The sequence below is a fragment of the Physella acuta genome, unplaced genomic scaffold (assembly GCF_028476545.2).
Source record: "Physella acuta isolate Inbredline_101_S28 unplaced genomic scaffold, ASM2847654v3 ptg000017l, whole genome shotgun sequence".
In the NCBI taxonomy this organism is placed as follows: domain Eukaryota; kingdom Metazoa; phylum Mollusca; class Gastropoda; family Physidae; genus Physella; species Physella acuta.
In genome coordinates, this window is record NW_026731537.1 from 1,207,501 (window position 1) to 1,229,147 (window position 21,647).

The window sequence follows — 21,647 nt, forward strand, 5'->3', positions numbered from 1 at the left end:
CTCCCTTAAACTTGAGACCCAACAAATGCTACAATATTTCATCATTTTTACTTTCTCGTATATACGTAGTATAGAGAAAGTATTGTAATCGTGCAAAAAAAAAAATCGAGATTTTTACAAATCTCGACGTTTTACACCTCACTGATACGGAAAAACATAATTTTGCAATCTTGTCCGTATGTCTGTGTGTGTGTGTGTCTGTGTGTCTGTCTGTCCGTGTGTAAACACGATAACTTGAGTACCGTTACAGCTAGGTTGATGAAATTTCATATATAAGTATTTTATCAAAATCGTAGATCCGTATCAACTTTTGAGCGATTTCCGATAACCGGAAGTGGTACTTTTCCTACTTTGAATTTTTTAAAAGCCTATAACTTGAGTACTATTTCAGATAGATAAATGAAATTTCACATGTAAGTAAAAGATCTAATTCTCTACCTTCTGTTAAATTTTGAGTAATTTCCGTTGACTGGAAGTAGTAATTTACGCTACTTCCGATTTCTCAAAAAACTAATGTAAATTTTAAAAGTACTAATAATATTGCGCACTATTATGCGCTTTTTTTATTTGCGTTCACTTGGTGTGCAATTAATTTGTCTACGAGATTTTATTCTATTTTTAAAACTTTAAGTATTTAAAATGGATTAAAAATCATGTCTATAGCCCGAGTTTCCATCCCCTGTTATTTTATATAAGAATATTCGAGAAAGTTTAGGGGAGATCACTCCCGGTTTTTATATTTATTGTTTTCTTTCATGTAACATTTCAACTTTCAAATATTTTCTTGTAGGGCAACAGAAACAAATCAATGTTTCAAATTACTTGCATCAACACAAAAAAACTAGCAGGGGGGGGGGGAGAAATGGGGTCAGGGGGTATATCAAATTGTGGGGGGGGGGGGGTATGTGGTCCACATCACGTTAGGGCCTACTCCAGTTGTCGTGAATGGATTATAAATCTTTTGTCTTCGTCTGTTCAATATTTTATTCCACACTGGTCTACTCTCTAGCGGGTACTTGACATTCATAGAAGAATATTCCAGAATTCGTGGAGAAAATATGTATTTTATCTGGCTTCTTTCTTTCCTTTGTTGAAGATTTTTTTTTAAGTTGAAAATTTATTCCTGTTTAGATGCATTTAGCGTTTGATCTTTAATCAGACCATCTAATTAGCTTCGATAAAAACAAACGCTAAGCTCTAAAATAATGTTCTCTTTTTTTTAATCGCCGGATCTTTTAAAAAATCTATATTGATTTAATTACATGTGTAATATGTCTCGATATTGATAAAATTACATGTGTAATCTGTCTAGTTGATATTGATTAAATTACATGTGTAATCTGTCTAGTTGATATTGATTAAATTACATGTGTAATATGTCTAGTCGATATTGATTTAATTACATGTGTAATATGTCTCTATTGATTTAATTACATGTGTAATATGTCTCGAAGTCTTGCAACACTGAGAACATTAATTAATGTCCTAAAACTTATAGAGCAACAATGGTTATAAAACTAAATTAAAATAAATAAAAGCTAGCTACTGTGTAATATTTTTTTTTAAAGTTGTCTCTCCTAGAAGAGTGGCTGTCCCCGGCTAATGAGCCTCATCTGCCCAAGGGTTCGAACTGGAGATTTTTCGGTTTAGCAACCGTGAGTTTACCGACTCGACCACGCCGAACCCGTAAAATATCTGATTCTCTGACTTCTGTCAATTTTTTTTTCTTCGAGATTCTATTCTATTTTAAAAAGTTTAAGTAATTAAAAATGGATTAAAAATCATGTCTTTATCCCAATTTGCCATCCCCCGTAGTGTTCTATAAGAATATTCGAGATAGTTTAGGGGAGATCACTCCCGGTTTATTAGTTTTAGTGCATAAAAATTCTTGATTTACTAAACGGTTTTATAAATGTTTTATTTTTGAAATTTTAACATTGTGCGAATCGCTAAAGCACATCAGGTGTGCTGATATCACGCGCAGTTTTTGTGGATAGATTAGCTGACCTCTCCATTAGCTGACCTCTCCATTAGCTGACCTCTCCATCAGCTGACCTCTCCATCAACTGACCTCTCCATCAGCTGACCTCTCCATTAGCTGACCTCTCCATTAGCTGACCTCTCCATCAGCTGACCTCTCCATCAGCTGACCTCTCCATCAGCTGACCTCTCCATCAGCTGACCTCTCCATCAACTGACCTCTCCATCAGCTGACCTCTCCATTAGCTGACCTCTCCATCAGCTGACCTCTCCATCAGCTGACCTCTCCATCAACTGACCTCTCCATCAGCTGACCTCTCCATCAGCTGACCTCTCCATCAGCTGACCTCTCCATCAGCTAACCTCTCCATCAGCTGACCTATCCATCAGCTGACCTATCCATCAGCTGACCTCTCCATCAGCTGACCTCTCCATTAGCTGACCTCTCCATCAGCTGACCTCTCCATTAGCTGACCTCTCCATCAGCTGACCTCTCCATCAACTGACCTCTCCATCAGCTGACCTCTCCATCAACTAACCTCTCCATCAGCTGACCTCTCCATCAACTGACCTCTCCATCAGCTGACCTCTCCATCAGCTGACCTCTCCATCAGCTGACCTCTCCATCAACTGACCTCCATCAGCTGACCTCTCCATCAGCTGACCTCTCCATCAACTGACCTCTCCATCAACTGACCTCTCCATCAGCTGACCTCTCCATCAGCTGACCTCTCCATCAGCTGACAGTAGTATATTAGGTCGCTTTTGGAGCGTATTCCTGGCGGAGGTGGGGAGGGTGAGGAACAATGACATATAGTAAAATACTCGGGAGCAGGATGCGCGGGTGGCGCAAAGACATATAGCAAAATACTACGCCAGCTGCCGCAGCCTGGCGCATCGGGAGGGTAAGGGTGGGTGAGCAGGATGTGGGGGTGGCGCAAAGACATATAGTAAAATACTACGCCAACTGGGGTTGGCGGAGGTGGTGGGGAAGTAGGTCACCTTTTGGTGACCTTGTGACGTAATTAGTAACATTATGACGTAATTAGTGACTTTGTGATGTAATCATTGACCTAGTTACGTAATTTTAATGCGTTTTTTAATGAGTTTTAATGAGTTTTTTAAATTTTTAATCAATTTTTATTGACTAGTTACGTAATTTGATTATTTGTTTACTTTTTAATTAATTTTTATTGACCTAGTTACGTAATTGGATTTTAATGAGTTTGAATTTAATTTTGTAATTTTAATTAATTTTTATTAACGAGTTACGTAATTTGATTATTTGTTTGATTTTAAATTGTTTACTTTGTTTGTTTACTTGTTGTTTATTTGTTTATATTGTGTAATTTTTATTCAATAGTTACGTAATGTGATTTTAATTATTTTTATTTTGTTTATTTTTAATTTTATTTTATTTTATAATTAGTTAAATTATTATTAACTAGTTACGTAATTTGATTTTAATTACTTTGTTTATTTATTTATTTAATATATTTCTTTTCTTTGATGTTTAATTTGTTGGTTTGTTTGAATGTATGTATGTTTAAATAAAAGACTAACACTAGCCGTGTACTTTGTGAATAACATCCATTAAAGATAACGATCAGGCGACAGCTGTTACGTATCGATCCGCGATCCTTTGTTGACACACGCTGAGCGGTTTTTAATGGGCTTTATATTGATCGCAGCCGCTGGCCCATCACAGCATGATGTCCCACCTAATTAAATTTTGTTATGCTTCACCGAGTTTCCCTGCTCGGTTTGATAGGTCATGATAATTAACGACGTACATTAAGTGCCTCTCCGCGTTAAGTGTGGGAACATCTGTTACCACGTTAATCGATTTTTGCACAGCTGTTGTGCGACAGCTGGTGGTGTAATTAGGTTGACCAACCGGACATTACCTTGTTGGTTTTCTAGTACGCGTATGCTACACGTATATACACACACACACACACACACACACACACACACACACACACACACACACACACACACACACACTAAATTAGAACAAAAGTCTTCTTATATTTTATTTGTTTATTAACGTTTTTCCAATTCATCAAAGGCTTTTAAAATTTCATCCTGTAAACTTAATAGGCGCTCAAAGCAGACGCGACTCATACTAACACCAGAATTTGTAGGAAAATTAAGATCGGTCCCATCTATAAGCTCTCTAAGATTTAAAGTGTTTTTGTTCATGAATTGGCTGACAATCGCCAATTTAAATCCGGTGTGATTCATCGTTCGTATTTCCGTCACTTTATTGTTACCTCTGGCCACAAGTATCCAATCTTCATTAGACATCTTGAAATAATCTTTTATAATTAGTTCCAATAATTTGAAGTGTTAAACGTAATATAATACGATCGTTAATATATTGACGATTCGCTGACGCCGAAAAGGGTTGTAATATAACTTTTAAATTTGCACCTCGAGCTTTCTTCAAAACAAAATAGGCTGCATATAGCCCACAACTGTTGGTTAGAATATCTTGTAACACTCTTGAATTGTAAACGAGTGGTCTGTTTGAATTATTTTTTATAAAAGACAAAATGGCCCGCTCCCGAGGTGGTAAGCCAAAACTATCGAAATAAGTAAATTGCGATAGTCCGTTGAAAAATAGACCAACCCAATGACTCCCTGCCTCCGAGGATGAATCTAGATTGATAATGAATGCCGCTTGCTTCGTTCTATCGAGACGCGCGGGTAACTGATCGCACGCTAAAACGGCAAAGAGAGTTGTGCGTTGCACAAATAAGTCCGCGGCCAGTATACTTTGTAGTTCTCTTGTGTTCATTTTCTTTTATAGGCCAAGTTAGGCGGTGTAATCTGTAAGCACTTGCCTCGTTTTCGAAATTTCTAACACCGAATCAAGTTCAGCATACACAATAACTTGAATCGGGTCAGCTGTAACTTGTGAAAATTTAAGTTCAATAGAAACAGGTCCGGATTTAGCCAATTCAAATTGTTCACCATCCAAAAGACTAGGGCTTAAATCAAAAGCAAACAGGGTATACCCGTTCTTAAAGTTTTTATAATCTATCCCATTACCAGCATCTTTTCCAACCATACCAAGAGCGAGGTTACTATTGAAAAACGCTCTAATGGCTTGTTTCTTATCAAAGTCCATGACCAGTGGTTTTCCCGATAACGAGCGACCATCAACGCTTACATTTAAATACGTCAAGTGAAAATGTTGAAAATTGAAGGGGTTTTTCGTGTAACTTCCATTAAAGGCGGTAGAGGCGACTAGACCGATCACTAAACGGGTCGGTGTTTGACTCATATACAAATTGTCTTGGTTGTGACTTAACATACCTTTCGGTATAGCAAAGGTTTTTATTACAACGCGTTTAAAAGGGTATTTTGCATTTGTTGTCGTTAAAGCCTTTTCGTGTGCGATAGAAATGGCGGGGTTAAGTCTGGCTTTTCTAACCACCAATGTTGCGTACGTTATAACCGCTTTATATCCCTTGTTTGGTTCTGCTGTCAAGAGAGTGAAACTGTCTTTTGCGGGTGTAAGTTTAATTTTAATGTCAACACCATTCAGCATATACCGATCTTGAGCGAAAATGTCAGAGTGTATACGTCCCATCATATCGATCTCATGACTTTCAGCAGCGGTGGTGCGGCGAATCCTATACCCTTCATTATTGTCATCTTTGAATTCCTCGAAATAACAGGCTAAGTCCCTCGCATAAAGAGCGGCCGATAGAGACCCATTCTTGGCCTCTTCCCCGTGATTTAACGTAGCTTCCAGATAGGCGCGATACGGATAGGTGTTCTCACTAGCAGTAATTAGCGTATCGTTTAGAGAAATATCCACTTGTGAAAATAAACTGTGCAAAAAATAATTGACGGGTGCGACATCAACATCCGCTGGTATTGAATCACCATTCGCTAAGGTTACTTTAGCGCGCACGTGTAAATAAGTATTAAACAAATCGAGATAGTCTTCACTGTTGCCAGAAATGGCAAATTCTATAGGTGCACCTTGTGCCAAGGACGCCAGGGGATGTATTTCAACAAATTGACCCTCCTCGACGGCAGTTTGTGTCGGGGGTGTACTAAATAAATCCAATCCAGAATGTAAGCACTCACAGGAACTCGGGTGAATAAGAGCCATGGTTAAGCAAATATATCTGAATACTTGGGATGCTTCTTCTTAACACACGTCTTCGAATGTTTGTGGTTTGGTCTGCGTGTTAGTTTTATCTGTTGTTCGAAGGGTTCACCAGGTGGTCTCGAGAACCCCCGCTTTCTTCTCAACCCGCTTCCTGATTGGTTTTGTCCTAGGTGATCAACGGCGCCTTGCAATAAACGATGTCCGGCTTCCTTGGCGTGTTCTTTAAACGATTCTCCAACGTCTCTTCCCGCTAATGCGTCGTTTGCAACTTGCAACCCGGTACTAACACCTTCTCTGAGTAAAGCCTTACCTCCCGTCTTTATCCAAGGGAGGACCATTCGACCTAGACCACTAAAGAAACTACCAATACCGTGTCCTCTCTGATTTCGTCCACCGATAAAAACGGGTAAACCATCACCGTACTGGTTACAGTAAAAATCCTCGTACAATTTAGGGTTTCGATGTAAAAGTGTGTGTTTCACCATGGTGTGAGTTATTCGAGATCGAAATGTTTACGTGTTCTAAAATGGAGTGTCAACACCGACGTTCCACTTGTGAATGAGAGCGTTTGTCCCAAGTCATCGCATAAAAGTATTTCCACAGTGTCGAATGAAAAGCGGTTCAGGGGGATGTAGTGTGGTTTGTCGTAAATACGAAAAACGGAACTTGGGTTCTTCTCAACGATCGGTACGGTTCGAAGCAAAGGGACCATGACATCACCAACAGGTCTCGTTTTTACGAGGTCACAATAGACGAATACCGTTTTTACTTCGTCTTCAGGGAGATGTTTCTCCCTAACTCTACCAGGAATATGTAAATAGCCTGTCAACCTGTCACGGATGGTACTTTCTATTCCAGCCGCAATTACTTTTACGACAACTTTCTTAAATCCCTTGTTACAGTTTGAAATTATAACTTCCACTTTTTGTTCATCAATATCTCTTTTTATTAGTTTTTTAATAGCGTTAACAAGCGGGTCTATGTAATTATTTTTGGTCTGTCGTACTCCATATATGAAAAGGTTAACGTCTTCACCTTCTGTACTGGAATGATACTGGAGCCAAATTTGATGTTCTCTAAGCATACAAAACGCGTTCGGCATTTGAATCTCGACCAGACCAACTTCGTAGTGTAAACTCACATCGATAGTCTGTGGTAATTTAACGAAAAAATGCCCAGCCTCGTTGTCTGGAAAAACATTCGGTGATGTATTGCTAGGCAGGGTCACATAAAAACTCATTGTAAAATTTTGGTCCTTGCAATGGTTGGGTTAGGTAAAATATATCCGAGACAGCTGGATAACAACACGACCCAGAGTTTTCCCTCTTTGTCGTCGACCGTTCCACGCGTCAGATTAAATAGTGAAAAAGCAATGACGACAAATATAACCAACATTTGAGAGATGAAAACGATTTCCGGTCGTGTCCTTAGTCTACCGAACCAACTCGAAATGGTCGAACCGATAGAAAACGTGGTGGATCTGGGTCTCACCTCGATCCCACCGAACGGTCTGAGCGTTTCTTCCAACACGGGGTCATCCAGACTTAGGCTTTTTACCGTTTCCTCCATCCTTAGTCTTTATATTTCGAAATGTCTCTAGCTGAAATCCAACTGTTGAATGAAGGGTTATAACCGAACCACTTGACTAAATACTCTTTACCACCGACACCCTTTCTTTCTTGTATAATTTGTTCGACGCGGTACACTTTTTTGTCCCCCACTTTCTGAAGCTCCTCTTTGTAAAACGAACCTTTCACTTCTTCACCTGAATCATCTTTCAAGACGTATGTTACAGGCGTTGTCGCGTTCACGCGGCTCACCGTAAACAGTTCTTCCGTCCACGACGGGGTATAACCCTTTTTAAACGTGTTTCGACTTTGGCTGATCCGTACACGATCACCTTCGTTAAATACTTTTCGATAAGTAATGTCCCCATGTTCGTATAAAGTATTCCAGACCCTTTCTTGATTAGACAAATTAACATTCACAGGGGCCATACGAATACTCCTATGGTACGAGTGGTTATAGTTGGTGATCAAGTCGTCTACGACATCAATGTAACGAAGACGATTTGTTTTTGTAAAGTACCGCCACATTTTTTCTTTTAATGTTCGATTGAATCTCTCAACTATAGCCGCCTTAATATCTTCATTCTCAGTGGTAAAGAAATGAACGCCCTCATCTTTAAGAAATTTTAAAAATGTCTTGTTGACAAATTCACTACCTTTGTCTGTTTGAAAATTTATAGGTTTTCTAGTAGTAAATATTTTACGTACGGCCTCCGCTAGAGCCTTACCCGTTTTTTTCTTTATCGGAATCGCCCAGGCGAATTTGCTAAACACATCGATGCAGGTCAATAGGTAAGAAGCACCACCATTGTACTTTCGTAACATGCGCATATCTATAAGATCCGCTTGAAACTGGTGATTTGTCCCACCGGTGATGGTGGGGCGCCTCTGAAAGTGTCGCCGAAGAGGTTTATGTAACGTGTAGGTATCCTGATGACTTAACCATTCTTTAATTTTCTTAGTTCCAATTTCAGGGTGCTTAAACACGCCGCCGTAGGCACCTGGTCTACTGGGGTCATAGTAATGTCTTTTTAGTGTTTGGTTTTTTCCCACGCGTCCCATTTGGTAGTGCTTGTTTTAGTTTTCTTACTTCTGGTACGTTTCGATGGTGGTGTTTTTTCTACGTGTGTCTTCGTTTTCTTCGAGGGGTGAATATCAGAGTCAGGCGAGCCGGATTTCGTTTTAGTTTCAGATTCTGTTATGTCTATCGTTTCTTTTTTAGGTTCGGTTATGTTTTCTTGTGGTTTTTCAACCTCGGTCGTTGGGGTATTCACGGTGGATGGTTTCACATCGACTAATCCTAGGGACTTGTTTCTATAATCGCTAAGTCGCGTCGTGTAGAGCTGTAGTGTCTTTTGATATTGTCTCACTTTGTCGTGTGGTGACAAATCTTCCCTATTTAAGATATGTTCCATTTGCATATCCAAAAGGCGTAGACTATCGTTGAGTGTATCGGGTGGTACATATGCTTTTTGTTGCATAGACTCTAATATTCGAGGATCCATTAAAAGCATTTTCCTGGCCATCTTTAAAATCCCAAGACACCTTTAAGCACACCGAGAACTGGTCCGAGTAAAGCACCTAGGAAACCACCGGTCTGCAAAATTTGCTTTCGTCTTTTGACGGTCAATGACTTTTTGGTAAGTTGTCTCAAGTTCACTTTGTGACGACGCAAACGTCTCTTCTGACCGGGCGTGAGGGGAACGTTGCCTTTTAATACATTGTGACAGCACTCGCATAACGTTTTTACGAGTTGTGGGGTAGCATTTTCGACAACGGCTTTCACGGCGGGTGGTTTGGCCCGAGCCAAAAACCTTAACATCTCACCTTGTTGTTTTACCGACTCAGACATGGTTGCTTTTATTTCGGGACGTAAACGACTTGCTGCTCGTAAGAAAAGATACTACTGCGTAATCTCAGATTATCCGGTGTTTCCTGTCGAAGGTCGATCAACAAATAACCATGAGGGGCCGATGTTGCGTCCTTAAAACTTTCCTGGACATACGAAACGCGACCGGGATACATTTGTTTTGCCAAATTTGTAATTTGTGAACCGTCTCTAGGGTTCTTGAACAACACTATGTAATGCGAATTGAGACTGATGGTTCTTTGTTCTTTATTTTTCCCGAATAGGTTTTGGACAATATACATGACACTAATATTACGATGGTGACTCCCTTTCGTAAACAATTTTGTAATTCGCTCATCTGTTTCCGCCATCAAATCATCGATGACGACTAAACGTCGACGTTTTCCATCCCCCATTGATCCATTTTCTAAGTCAGGAAGACCTTCCACAAACTGAACGTTCTTTATGGTATCAAACAAAGGTTGCCACTCCCCGTAACAGTAATAAATTTCCTCGGGTGCCGGATCCATCATCTCTGACACCTGGGATAAAAAGGTTTTGACAAATACTGTTTTACCACTCCCAGTTGGCCCAGCGATCAGAGCGGTAAAGGGATGTTTCCATCTCGGATCCATCGTTTTAAATGGTTGATTTTGCTTCCAGTCATATATCTTATACAGGATACCGAGTTACATAACTTTCAGGGACAAGTAACAAAACAATAACACATACTTGTCTTTTAATATAAAAGTAAGAAAGTTAGTTTCTGTGATTGTGTGTGTGTGTGTGTGTATATACGTGTAGCATACGCGTACTAGAAAACCAACAAGGTAATGTCCGGTTGGTCAACCTAATTACACCACCAGCTGTCGCACAACAGCTGTTGCACAGCTGTCAACCGAGCGGGGGAAACTCGGTGAAGCATAACAAAATTTAATTAGGTGGGACATCATGCTGTGATGGGCCAGCGGCTGCGATCAATATAAAGCCCATTAAAAACCGCTCAGCGTGTGTCAACAAAGGATCGCGGATCGATACGTAACAGCTGTCGCCTGATCGTTATCTTTAATGGATGTTATTCACAAAGTACACGGCTAGTGTTAGTCTTTTATTTAAACATACATACATTCAAACAAACCAACAAATTAAACATCAAAGAAAAGAAATATATTAAATAAATAAATAAACAAAGTAATTAAAATCAAATTACGTAACTAGTTAATAATAATTTAACTAATTATAAAATAAAATAAAATTAAAAATAAACAAAATAAAAATAATTAAAATCACATTACGTAACTATTGAATAAAAATTACACAATATAAACAAATAAACAACAAGTAAACAAACAAAGTAAACAATTTAAAATCAAACAAATAATCAAATTACGTAACTCGTTAATAAAAATTAATTAAAATTACAAAATTAAATTCAAACTCATTAAAATCCAATTACGTAACTAGGTCAATAAAAATTAATTAAAAAGTAAACAAATAATCAAATTACGTAACTAGTCAATAAAAATTGATTAAAAATTTAAAAAACTCATTAAAACTCATTAAAAAACGCATTAAAATTACGTAACTAGGTCAATGATTACATCACAAAGTCACTAATTACGTCATAATGTTACTAATTACGTCACAAGGTCACCAAAAGGTGACCTACTTCCCCACCACCTCCGCCAACCCCAGTTGGCGTAGTATTTTACTATATGTCTTTGCGCCACCCCCACATCCTGCTCACCCACCCTTACCCTCCCGATGCGCCAGGCTGCGGCAGCTGGCGTAGTATTTTGCTATATGTCTTTGCGCCACCCGCGCATCCTGCTCCCGAGTATTTTACTATATGTCATTGTTCCTCACCCTCCCCACCTCCGCCAGGAATACGCTCCAAAAGCGACCTAATATACTACTGCTGACCTCTCCATCAGCTGACCTCTCCATCAGCTGACCTCTCCATCAGATGACCTCTCCATCAACTGACCTCTCCATCAGCTGACCTCTCCATCAACTGACCTCTCCATCAGCTGACCTCTCCATCATCTGACCTCTCCATCAACTGACCTCTCCATCAGCTGACCTCAGCTGACCTCTCCATCAGCTGACCTCTCCATCAGCTGACCTCTCCATCAGCTGACCTCTCCATCAACTGACCTCTCCATCAGCTGACCTCTCCATCAACTAACCTCTCCATCAGCTGACCTCTCCATCAACTGACCTCTCCATCAGCTGACCTCTCCATCAACTGACCTCTCCATCAGCTGACCTCTCCATCAGCTGACCTCTCCATCAGCTGACCTCAGCTGACCTCTCCATTAGCTGACCTCAGCTGACCTATCCATCAGCTGACCTCTCCATCAGCTGACCTCTCTATCAACTGACCTCTCCATCAGCTGACCTCTCCATCAGCTGACCAACACTATCCCAAACGAGGCTGCTACCGTCAGCTGACATATGGCCAGACGACTACATAAGTTTCCTGATTCCACCCTCCATCACGCCGTCCCCACCCCCCGACTGAACCCATCCATAACCCCCACCCCCCGACTGAACCCATCCATCACCCCCACACCCCCCGTGGTCCCACAAGGGGCGACAAACGTCTCAATATATTCCGCTCCCCGTGTCGTTTGATTTTAAATGAAGATGTATACGTCTGCTGGTGAACTAACGTCTGCTAGTGAATGGATTGCTTCCCCTGGAGAAGTCAATTTCTGCTTGAAATTTTATTTTGATGGCGCTTGCTGCGGTCATGTGATTAAACTGACCGGAAGTCTCGTTTTGGACTGACACGTGGTTGCCCAAGCGCATATACAGCAATTGGATTGGCCAATGTTCATAATTGCGACCTAATGAGTTCTAGACATTAAAATATAATAGTTAGTTGTTACACAATCAAGCCCTTCGATTACCTCCCCACATAACAACACCTCTCTTACCTCCCCACATAACAACACCTCTCTTACCTCCCCACATAACAACACCTCTCTTACCTCCCCACATAACAACACCTCTCTTACCTCCCCACATAACAACACCTCTCTTACCTCCCCACATAACAACACCTCTCTTACCTCCCCACCATGACCACACCTCTCTTACCTCCCCCATGACCACACCTCTCTTACCTCCCCTCATGACCACACCTCTCTTACCACCCCACCCCCACCCCACATAACAACACCTCTCTTACCTCCCCACCATGACCACACCTCTCTTACCTCCTCTAGGACTACTCAATGAACATCTACCTACGTCAGAGGTGGGTGGACCCTCGCCTCCAGTTCATGAACTATTCCAAGGCGACCTGGCTAGAGATTGACATCAAGCTCATGTCCATGATTTGGGTTCCTGACACGTTTTTCAGGTAATGTGGGTACCACTCACTTTTTTCAGGTAATGTGGGTACCACTCACTTTTTTCAGGTAATGTGGGTACCAGTCATGTTTTTCAGGTAATTTGGGTAACTGACCCGTTTTTCATGTAATGTGGGTACCTGACACGTTATGCAGGTAATGTGGGTAACTGACCCGTTTTTCAGGTAATGTGGGTACCTGACATGTTTTTCAGGTGGGTACCATTCACTTTTTTCAGGTAATGTGAGTACCACTCACTTTTTTCAGGTAATGTGGGTACCAGTCATGTTTTTCAGGTAATGTGGGTAACTGACCCGTTTTTCATGTAATGTGGGTACCTGACATGTTTTTCAGGTAATGTGGGTAACTGACCCGTTTAAAAACACCCAACGCGTCATATCAAAACTGTGTCTCCACAATGTCTCACCTCTCTTAAGACTCTCACTCTTATCCTCTCCCACCTCTCCTCTCCCACCTCTCCTCTCCCACCTCTCCTTTCCCACCTCTCCCACCTGTCCTCTCCCACCTCTCCTCTCCCACCTCTCCTCCCACCTCTCCTCCCTCTCCCACCTGTCCCGTTGTTTACCTGTCCAGGTGCTAATGCCAGAGTTTTGTCCACTTCCAGGAACGAGAAGAAAGGTGAGTTCCACATTGTGACCGTCCCCAACAAGCTGATGCACCTGTACCGTAACGGCACCATCTACTACAGCATGAGGTCACGTCTGCAATTTTTTCTTTTGTTACACGATAATTAGGTTTTATAGCAAACTTTTGTTACACGATAATTAAATTTTATAACAAACTTTTGTTACACGATAATTAGATTTTATAACAAACTTTTGTTACAACAAATAATTGTGACATTTGTTCTACAAGTTGGGTCTATATATGTATAAGTCGCTAAATACTTAGGACGTCTATGTGTGTAGGACGTCTATGTGTGTAGGACGTCTATGTGTGTAGGACGTCCATGTGTGTAGGACGTCTATGTGTGTAGGACGTCTATGTGTGTAGGACGCCCATGTGTGTAGGACGTCTATGTGTGTAGGACTTCCATGTGTGTAGGACGCCCATGTGTGTAGGACGTCCATGTGTGTAGGACGTCTATGTGTGTAGGACGCCCATGTGTGTAGGACGTCCATGTGTGTAGGACGCCCATGTGTGTAGGACGTCTATGTGTGTAGGACTTCCATGTGTGTAGGACGCCCATGTGTGTAGGACGTCCATGTGTGTAGGACGTCTATGTGTGTAGGACGACCACTGTGTGTAGGACGTCTATGTGTGTAGGACGCCCATGTGTGTAGGACGTCTATGTATGTAGGACGTCCATGTGTGTAGGACTCCCATGTGTGTAGGACGTCCATGTGTGTAGGACGTCTATGTGTGTAGGACGTCCATGTGTGTAGGACGTCTATGTGTGTAGGACGTCTATGTGTGTAGGACGTCTATGTGTGTAGGACGTCTATGTGTGTAGGACGTCTATGTGTGTAGGACTACCACTGTGTTTAATCAACGTAGAAAACGCCTATGTTCGATGCCAATAAGTTAACATGACAAGGTCACAAAAGATGACAAAATTTAATGTCCACGGAGGATCAAAAGGTCTACATGTTTTTACTCAACTAATTAATTAATCTAATTGTGTATCAACCATCAAGTAATTGACCTGATCTAGTTGAGATGCGCCAACTTCTTGGGTCTGGCTATGTTTGAACTGACCACGTGACCAGCTAACGTGAATGTCAGGAGCTAATTAGTGCCGGGATAAATAATGTACACACTTGGTACACATATAAAGGACTGGGTGGGATTCGAACCCAGGTGGAAAGGTTACAGACGTCTTGAGCTCCCATTGGGGAAATGAAAGTGAAATTAGTCTGGGGATTTCCGTTCTCCCTAAATTGTCTGTCTGGTCTGGAATGTTCCAGGAATGATAAGCTCGGACCTTGGTGGGGGGGGGGGGGGGGGGGGTGGCAGGCTACCATAATGGTCGGGTCCATCAACTTTATCTAGGTGCGTGTTTAACCATGCCCTCGGACGTTGGGTAAAAATAGTACAACAGTAGCGCTGTCTAGGTGAGAATGTTTCGAGTTCTAGCTTGCAGTCGTCTATCTCTGAAAATAACTTGAAAAACATTAAGTTCAAAGTTCATCAGTAATACCACTACGTCACACCTAATTACTTAACACTTTTTAAACTGCAGTGATATTGATCTCAAATACCCACAGAGATCAATCATAGACTACCTTGTTTTCATGTGTTAACTATTCATTTTGTTTCTGTAAAGTAGGCCTTTTTCTTTTTTAATTTTCCCGAAAATTTACCATTCTCCCGCACTTTTACTTTTAATTTACGGGAATATCCGATGATTGAAATGGAAATCTCCGTTTTTTTTTCTCCAGACTGTCCGTGTTACTTTCCTGTCACATGAAGCTCCAGAAATACCCGCTTGATATACAGAGGTGCCCCATCAAAATTGCTAGCTGTGAGTAGTTGTGGTTGGTGTGAGCACCATTTTCTTAGTCTAGACACCGGCTAGACCATCCCTCAGCCGTGATGATGGGGTGTGGGGGTTGGGAGACTGGTCCAACAGTTGTTTAGTAGACACGGTACCAGACAATGAGATGGCTGGGGTAAAACCTACATGTCATGTGAGAATAGTTCAGTTTAGTTGTCATATGACATGTCACTGTTGACTTACATGACGTCAGGGTGTATGTCATTGTTGCATTGTCATGTTTAATGTCACTGGTGTTATTTTGTCACGTGGATATGTAACTAGTATCGGTGTCATGTTGTCATGTATGTAAATGGTGTTCTAATGCCCTTGTGTATGTCATTGTTGCATTGTCATGGTTATTGCCACTAGTGTCGTGTTGTCATGTATGTCACTGCTCTCATGTATGTCATCGGTGTCATAATGTCCAGTTGTCAGTGTGCGACGCCTTGTAATGCTGTGTTGCGTACCTGCAAGTGTCTGACCACGTGACTCCCGTATTCCACAGACGGCTACACGACAGAGAACATCGTGTACCGCTGGATGGAGCACAAGCCAATAGACTACAACGAGGAACTGCAGCTGTCGCAGTACACACTCATGTACCACGATCTGGACAACTGCACCAAGACATACAAGGAAAGTAAGTCATGGGGGGTGGGGCATGAGGGTGGGGGGGCAGTGGATTGGGGTAGGGGGGGGGGGGGGGCTCATGTACCACGATCTGGACAACTGCACCAAGACATACAAGGAAAGTAAGTCAGTGGGGGTAGGGCATGAGGGGGGGGGGGCTAGGGGGGGTCTCATGTAGCACGATCTGGACAACTGCACCAAGACATACAAGAAAAGAAAATCTAATATCAGGGTGGGGGAGGAAGTAGAGTGGGTCTGTGGGCATGACGAGTCCAGTCTTAACCTTGTCAATCGTTTACTGAATTTTTAAAAATTAAATTATATTTTAGTGTGCATACATAAAAAACGAATGATCAAATGCACGATAAAATCTATTAGAATACTGGCTAGACTTCATGTTGGTAGTAACGAAAACGTTTTACCATAGTCCTATTCCTCTATTATGTAAATAGGCTCAGAAACTGTTTTCTGTCAATTTGAATGAAGAAATAGCTTAACCCCGTTGTACTTAAATAGTGTCTGACAAATGGAAGTTATGTAAGGTTTTAATCTCTTTAATACCACCCTACCCGAGTCAACCTTTTCTCCCAGCCCACCCCTTGGTTCCCCACATCAGGGGATTGTTTTATCTCTTGGTGGTCCCATTTCCATATGGTCCCATTTCTCTAAGGTCCCATTTCTCTATGGTCCCATTTCTCTATAGTCCCATTTCTCAATGGTCCCATCTCCTGCTGATCTCTGCAAGTGTCACCATAGTCTCCACGTCACAATTTATTTACCTTAAGGCCCCTGCCTTTCTCCCTTAACATCATACATCACAGACCTAGCGTCCCACGTTACACCATCCACCTCCCCCCAGCCTCACCCACAACATCATTCAAAGAAATGGAATAACCATAAAATCCACACACATTACTCCCCCACCCAGCCAAAAGCCCCCCCCCCACCACCTATCAATGAAATAACCAGCCCCACAAGCACCCCCCCCCATTCCCTCCCTGAAAGATTTAACCTCTAGCCCACCCCGCATGCACCCCCGCCCCTCCCCCCCCCCCCCCGCATCCCCTGCCTGAAAGATTTAACCTCTAGCCCACCCCGCATGCACCCCTCCACCCCCCCCCCCCCTAAAAGATTTAACCTCTAGCCCACCCCGCATGCACCCCTCCCCCCCTAAAAGATTTAACCTCTAACCCACCCCTCCACCCCCCCCCCCCTAAAAGATTTAACCTCTAGCCCACCCCGCATGCACCCCTCCACCCCTCCCCCCCCCTAAAAGATTTAACCTCTAACCCACCCCTCCACCCCCCCCCCCCCTAAAAGATTTAACCTCTAGCCCACCCCTCCACCCCCCCCCCCCCCTAAAAGATTTAACCTCTAACCCACCCCTCCACCCCCCCCTAAAAGATTTAACCTCTAACCCACCCCTCCACCCCCCCCCCCTAAAAGATTTAACCTCTAGCCCACCCCGTTTAACAGATTTACTCTATCAATACCCTGGCATTATTCTGCAGCTTTTCACGGAAACATTTCCATTTTAGCGCGCGCGTGTGACCTCGAAACAATTGGATTAATGACGCAACATTTGACCTCGTTTTCTTGCCTCGTGCACCGAACTCACCAGAAGATTTACATTTTCCACACTCAATCGTTGTCCCATATTGGCTGAGGTGCCACTTCAATCTTTTCAAATGATTGAAAGTTTCTTGCAGGATCGAATCAAGTGTTTGATGCTGATGTTTGCATCCCCCCCCCCCCTTGTTACATATCCAGGACTAAATATGACGTGGTGTAAATATGTCAGCGTCTAGAATTGCTCTCTCAGTTGTTTCGTTGCGCGTTTCATTATTAAAGAGTTATTAATTCTGCTGCTGCAGTTAATTATCAAAAGGAGAAAAAAAAAGCCTATTGAGGTTAATTACCGGAAGCTAATTAGATATGCACAGGGCTCTTTGAACTTTTGGTTAGTTCGTGCGTCCATGGTACTGCGTACTTAACGTCCTCTAGGGTTTGTGTCCTACTTAATGTCCTCTAGTGCACTGTGTTCTACTTAATGTCCTCTAGGGCTAGTGTCCTACTTGATGTCCGCTAGGATTTGTCCTACTTAATGTCCTCTAGGGCAGTATGTCCTACTGATGTCCTCTAGAGCTTGTGTCCTACTTGATGTCCTCTAGAGCTTGTGTCCTACTTGATGTCCTCTAGGGCAGTATGTACTACTGATGTCCTCTATGGCACAGTGTCCTACTGATGTCCTCTAGAGCTTGTGTCCTACTTGATGTCCTCTAGGGCTAGTGTCCTACTTGATGTCCTCTAGGGCTAGTGTCCTACTTGATGTCCTCTATGGCACAGTGTCCTACTTGATGTCCTCTAGGGCTTGTGTCCTACTTGATGTACTTTAGGGCAATGTGTCCTACTTAATGTCCTCTGGAGCACTGTGTCCTACTTGTTGTCTCTAGAGCACTCCGTCATACTTGAAGTCCTCGGTTTTTGGACTGTCTCCTAGACATACTATAACATCATGATGGTCGACGGTCTTAAATAATGCAAGGGGAGACTATCGCTATTGGGATGATTGGGTGGTTGGATGACGATTAAGGTTATTTGCTCTTGTCTGAACTTTACATTTACGGTTGGGGTGGGGTGGGGGGGGGGGGGGCTATGTATTCCACATTTAGTTGATGACGTATTGACTTCTGTGGAGGGAAGCGGCTGACGGCTAGACAAAATGGCGGGTTTATTTAGGCTGGGACTTACAGAAACAAGAGGTCAGCAATAAGTGGACGGCAGCCTTTATGTAGGGTAATGGTGCCTCGTTTTTTGGTCAAACTTCCAGCTGTTGGTTTAACAGAAAGTAGGACGTGGGGGGTGGGGGCGTAGGTCGATAGAAAGGTCATTGAGTTTGTTTTAGCAGTGGTCACCTTAGAATAAAATCACCATGTAATGTAGTGGTGACCTTACAATAAGATCACCATGTAATGTAGTGGTGACCTAATAATAAGATCACCATGTAATGTAGTGGTGACCTTACAATAAGATCACCATGAAAAAAATCTTGTATAGACGCCATCACTAGCAGCCCGTGGAGCAGCTCACCCCCCCCCCCCCCTTATAGACTACATACTGACACACTTTTAATAGAAGATGAAGGGGGGCCGAGCACCAACTTGCTGAATGCAATGCAAAATACTAAAGTTATTTCCCTTGCTGATAATACCAGCGATTTGTAGGCGGAGTTCTCGGCCTTGCCTAAGGTCAAACTACGCCACTGGGTAATCAGAAAAACTAATTACCGCATTGGTAATGAGGGATATGTGTGTAATATTCATGTATCTGGTAGTATAAAAACCCGACTGGTACTAAACCTTCCAATTTTTGACGCTAGAGAATAGATATAAATACATTTCAGCTGATTGTACGTAATTTGTCTGTGTGAAGTTGGAGGGATAATTAGGAGAAACACTTTAATTAAATTAGCAGTCAGATTTTATTTTTTGTAACTCAAATTAACAAAATAGACAACACGATAACCACAATAGAAATACGAAAGAAGCAAGGACAACTTAAGGATTTCACCATTAATACTTGACGTATTGGTCAGTTTTACTGAAGCTTAATTAAGTCTCTAATTACGTCCATCACTAATGACGTCATATCTTCTGCTCCCCAGCCGGAAGTTTTAGCTGTGTCCAGGGCAACTTCATCCTGGCACGTGACGTCGGCTACTACATCATCCAGGTGTACGTGCCTAGTGTGCTCATCGTCATCCTCTCCTGGGTCTCTTTCTGGCTAGACGTGGAGGCCATCCCCGCCCGGATATCATTGGGGGTACTCACAGGTGGGTCCGTGGGGTGGGGGGTGCTCACAGGTCAGTCCTGAGGGGGGGGTGCTCACAGGTCAGTCCCGGGGGTGGGGGGGTGCTCATCGTCATCCTCTCCTGGGTCTCTTTCTGGCTGGACGTGGAGGCCATCCCAGCCCGGATATCATTGGGGGTACTCACAGGTGGGTCCGTGGGGTGGGGGGTGCTCACAGGTCAGTCCTGAGGGGGGGGTGCTCACAGGTCAGTCCCGGGGGTGGGGGGGTGCTCATCGTCATCCTCTCCTGGGTCTCTTTCTGGCTGGACGTGGAGGCCATCCCAGCCCGGATATCATTGGGGGTGCTCACAGGTGGGTCCTGGGGGGGGGGGGGGGGGGGATGGTCACAGGTCAGTCCTGGGGGGGGGTGCTCACAGGTCAGTCCCGAAGGGGGGGGGTACTCACAGGTCAGTCCTGGGGGTGGGGGGTGCTCACAGGTCAGTCCTGGGGGTACGGGGGGTGCTCACAGGTCAGTCCCGGGGGGGAGGGGAGTGCTCACAGGTCAGTCCTGACTTTAGGGGGGGGGGGGGCTCATCGTCATCCTCTCCTGGGTCTCTTTTTGGCTCGACGTGGAGGCCATCCCAGCCCGGATATCATTGGGGGTGCTCACAGGTGTAGTCCCGGGTTTAGTGGAGGGGGGACTCACAGGTCAGTCCCAGGCAGGGGGGGGGTTGCTCACAGGTCAGTCCCAGGGGGGGGGGGGTGCTCACAGGTCAGTCTCGGGGGGGGGTGCTCACATGTCAGTCCCGGGTTTAGAGGGGGGTGCTCACAGGTCAGTCCTGGCTCCTAGGAGTCTTCCATTAAACACGTCACACTTGGGGATTCTGAGCTTGGTTATTTACGCTACAATTTCTAGAGGGTGGTGTCTATCTTTGACGCGCAATATCGTGTGACGATAATGTGTGAGCAACATGTTTCTACAATTACATTTTGTCAATGTTGGACGACCTATTGTAGACAACCACCTACTGACCTACCCCTCACCAGCTGACCTACCCCTCACCTGTTGACCTGCTGACCTACCCCTCACCAGCTGACCTACCCCTCACCTGTTGACCTGCTGACCTACCCCTCACCTGCTGTCCTACCCCTCACCTGTTGACCTACTGACCTACCCCTCACCTGTTGACCTGCTGACCTACCCCTCACCTGCTGTCCTACCCCTCACCTGTTGACCTACCCTCACCAAATTATTTCTCTCCCCACACAGTCCTGACGATGACGACACAGAGCTCTGGGGCGCGCGCCTCGCTGCCCAGGGTCAGCTATGTCAAGGCCATCGACGTCTGGATGGCCGCCTGCCTCTTCTTTGTCTTCGCCTCCCTGCTGGAGTTTGCCTACATCAACGTGCTCGCCCGTAGACGGGTGCCGTACCGCTGCTTCGGTTCTCCGGAGTCGTTCGAGAACTCTCCCGGCGCTAATGGGGTGAGTGGTCCCGTTTGGTGTCTGTACATAGGGATGGGTTGAGTGGTGGAGAGGGAGGCAAATAAGTTATCCCGCTTGGTGCAATTAATCGGGGTGAGTTATCCCGCTTGGTTTCATTACAATCGGGGAGGGGGGAGTTGTCCCTGTTGGGGCCAATCTTTGCTTAGGGGTGTCATTAAAGAAAGGGAGGGAGGGGGGGTGGACATGAATCAAAGGGAGGTAATAAAATCCAAGTTTTTAAATGTGTGTTGCCAGGCTGGCGACGCTGAGAAGGGAGACAAACCAAATCTAACAAGGACGGACTCGAAGGCGCTACGTTTGTACGGCAAGCAGGGGGCCAGATATGTCGACAGGTA

At 43.7% G+C, this 21,647-nt stretch overlaps 1 protein-coding gene across 1 annotated transcript in view; it reads left to right on the forward strand.

Moving 5' to 3' along the window:
* The window catches only part of LOC131938730 (glycine receptor subunit alpha-2), a 33,179-nt gene that overhangs the window by 8,483 nt on the left and 3,049 nt on the right, over window positions 1–21,647 (forward strand). Inside the window, exons 4-10 of the mRNA XM_059296871.1 lie at window positions 12,763–12,899; window positions 13,514–13,603; window positions 15,291–15,373; window positions 15,894–16,028; window positions 19,683–19,850; window positions 21,077–21,303; window positions 21,547–21,644. Of these exons, the coding sequence (XP_059152854.1) occupies window positions 12,763–12,899; window positions 13,514–13,603; window positions 15,291–15,373; window positions 15,894–16,028; window positions 19,683–19,850; window positions 21,077–21,303; window positions 21,547–21,644 (938 nt within the window). The remainder of the gene's footprint in view (window positions 1–12,762; window positions 12,900–13,513; window positions 13,604–15,290; window positions 15,374–15,893; window positions 16,029–19,682; window positions 19,851–21,076; window positions 21,304–21,546; window positions 21,645–21,647) is intronic.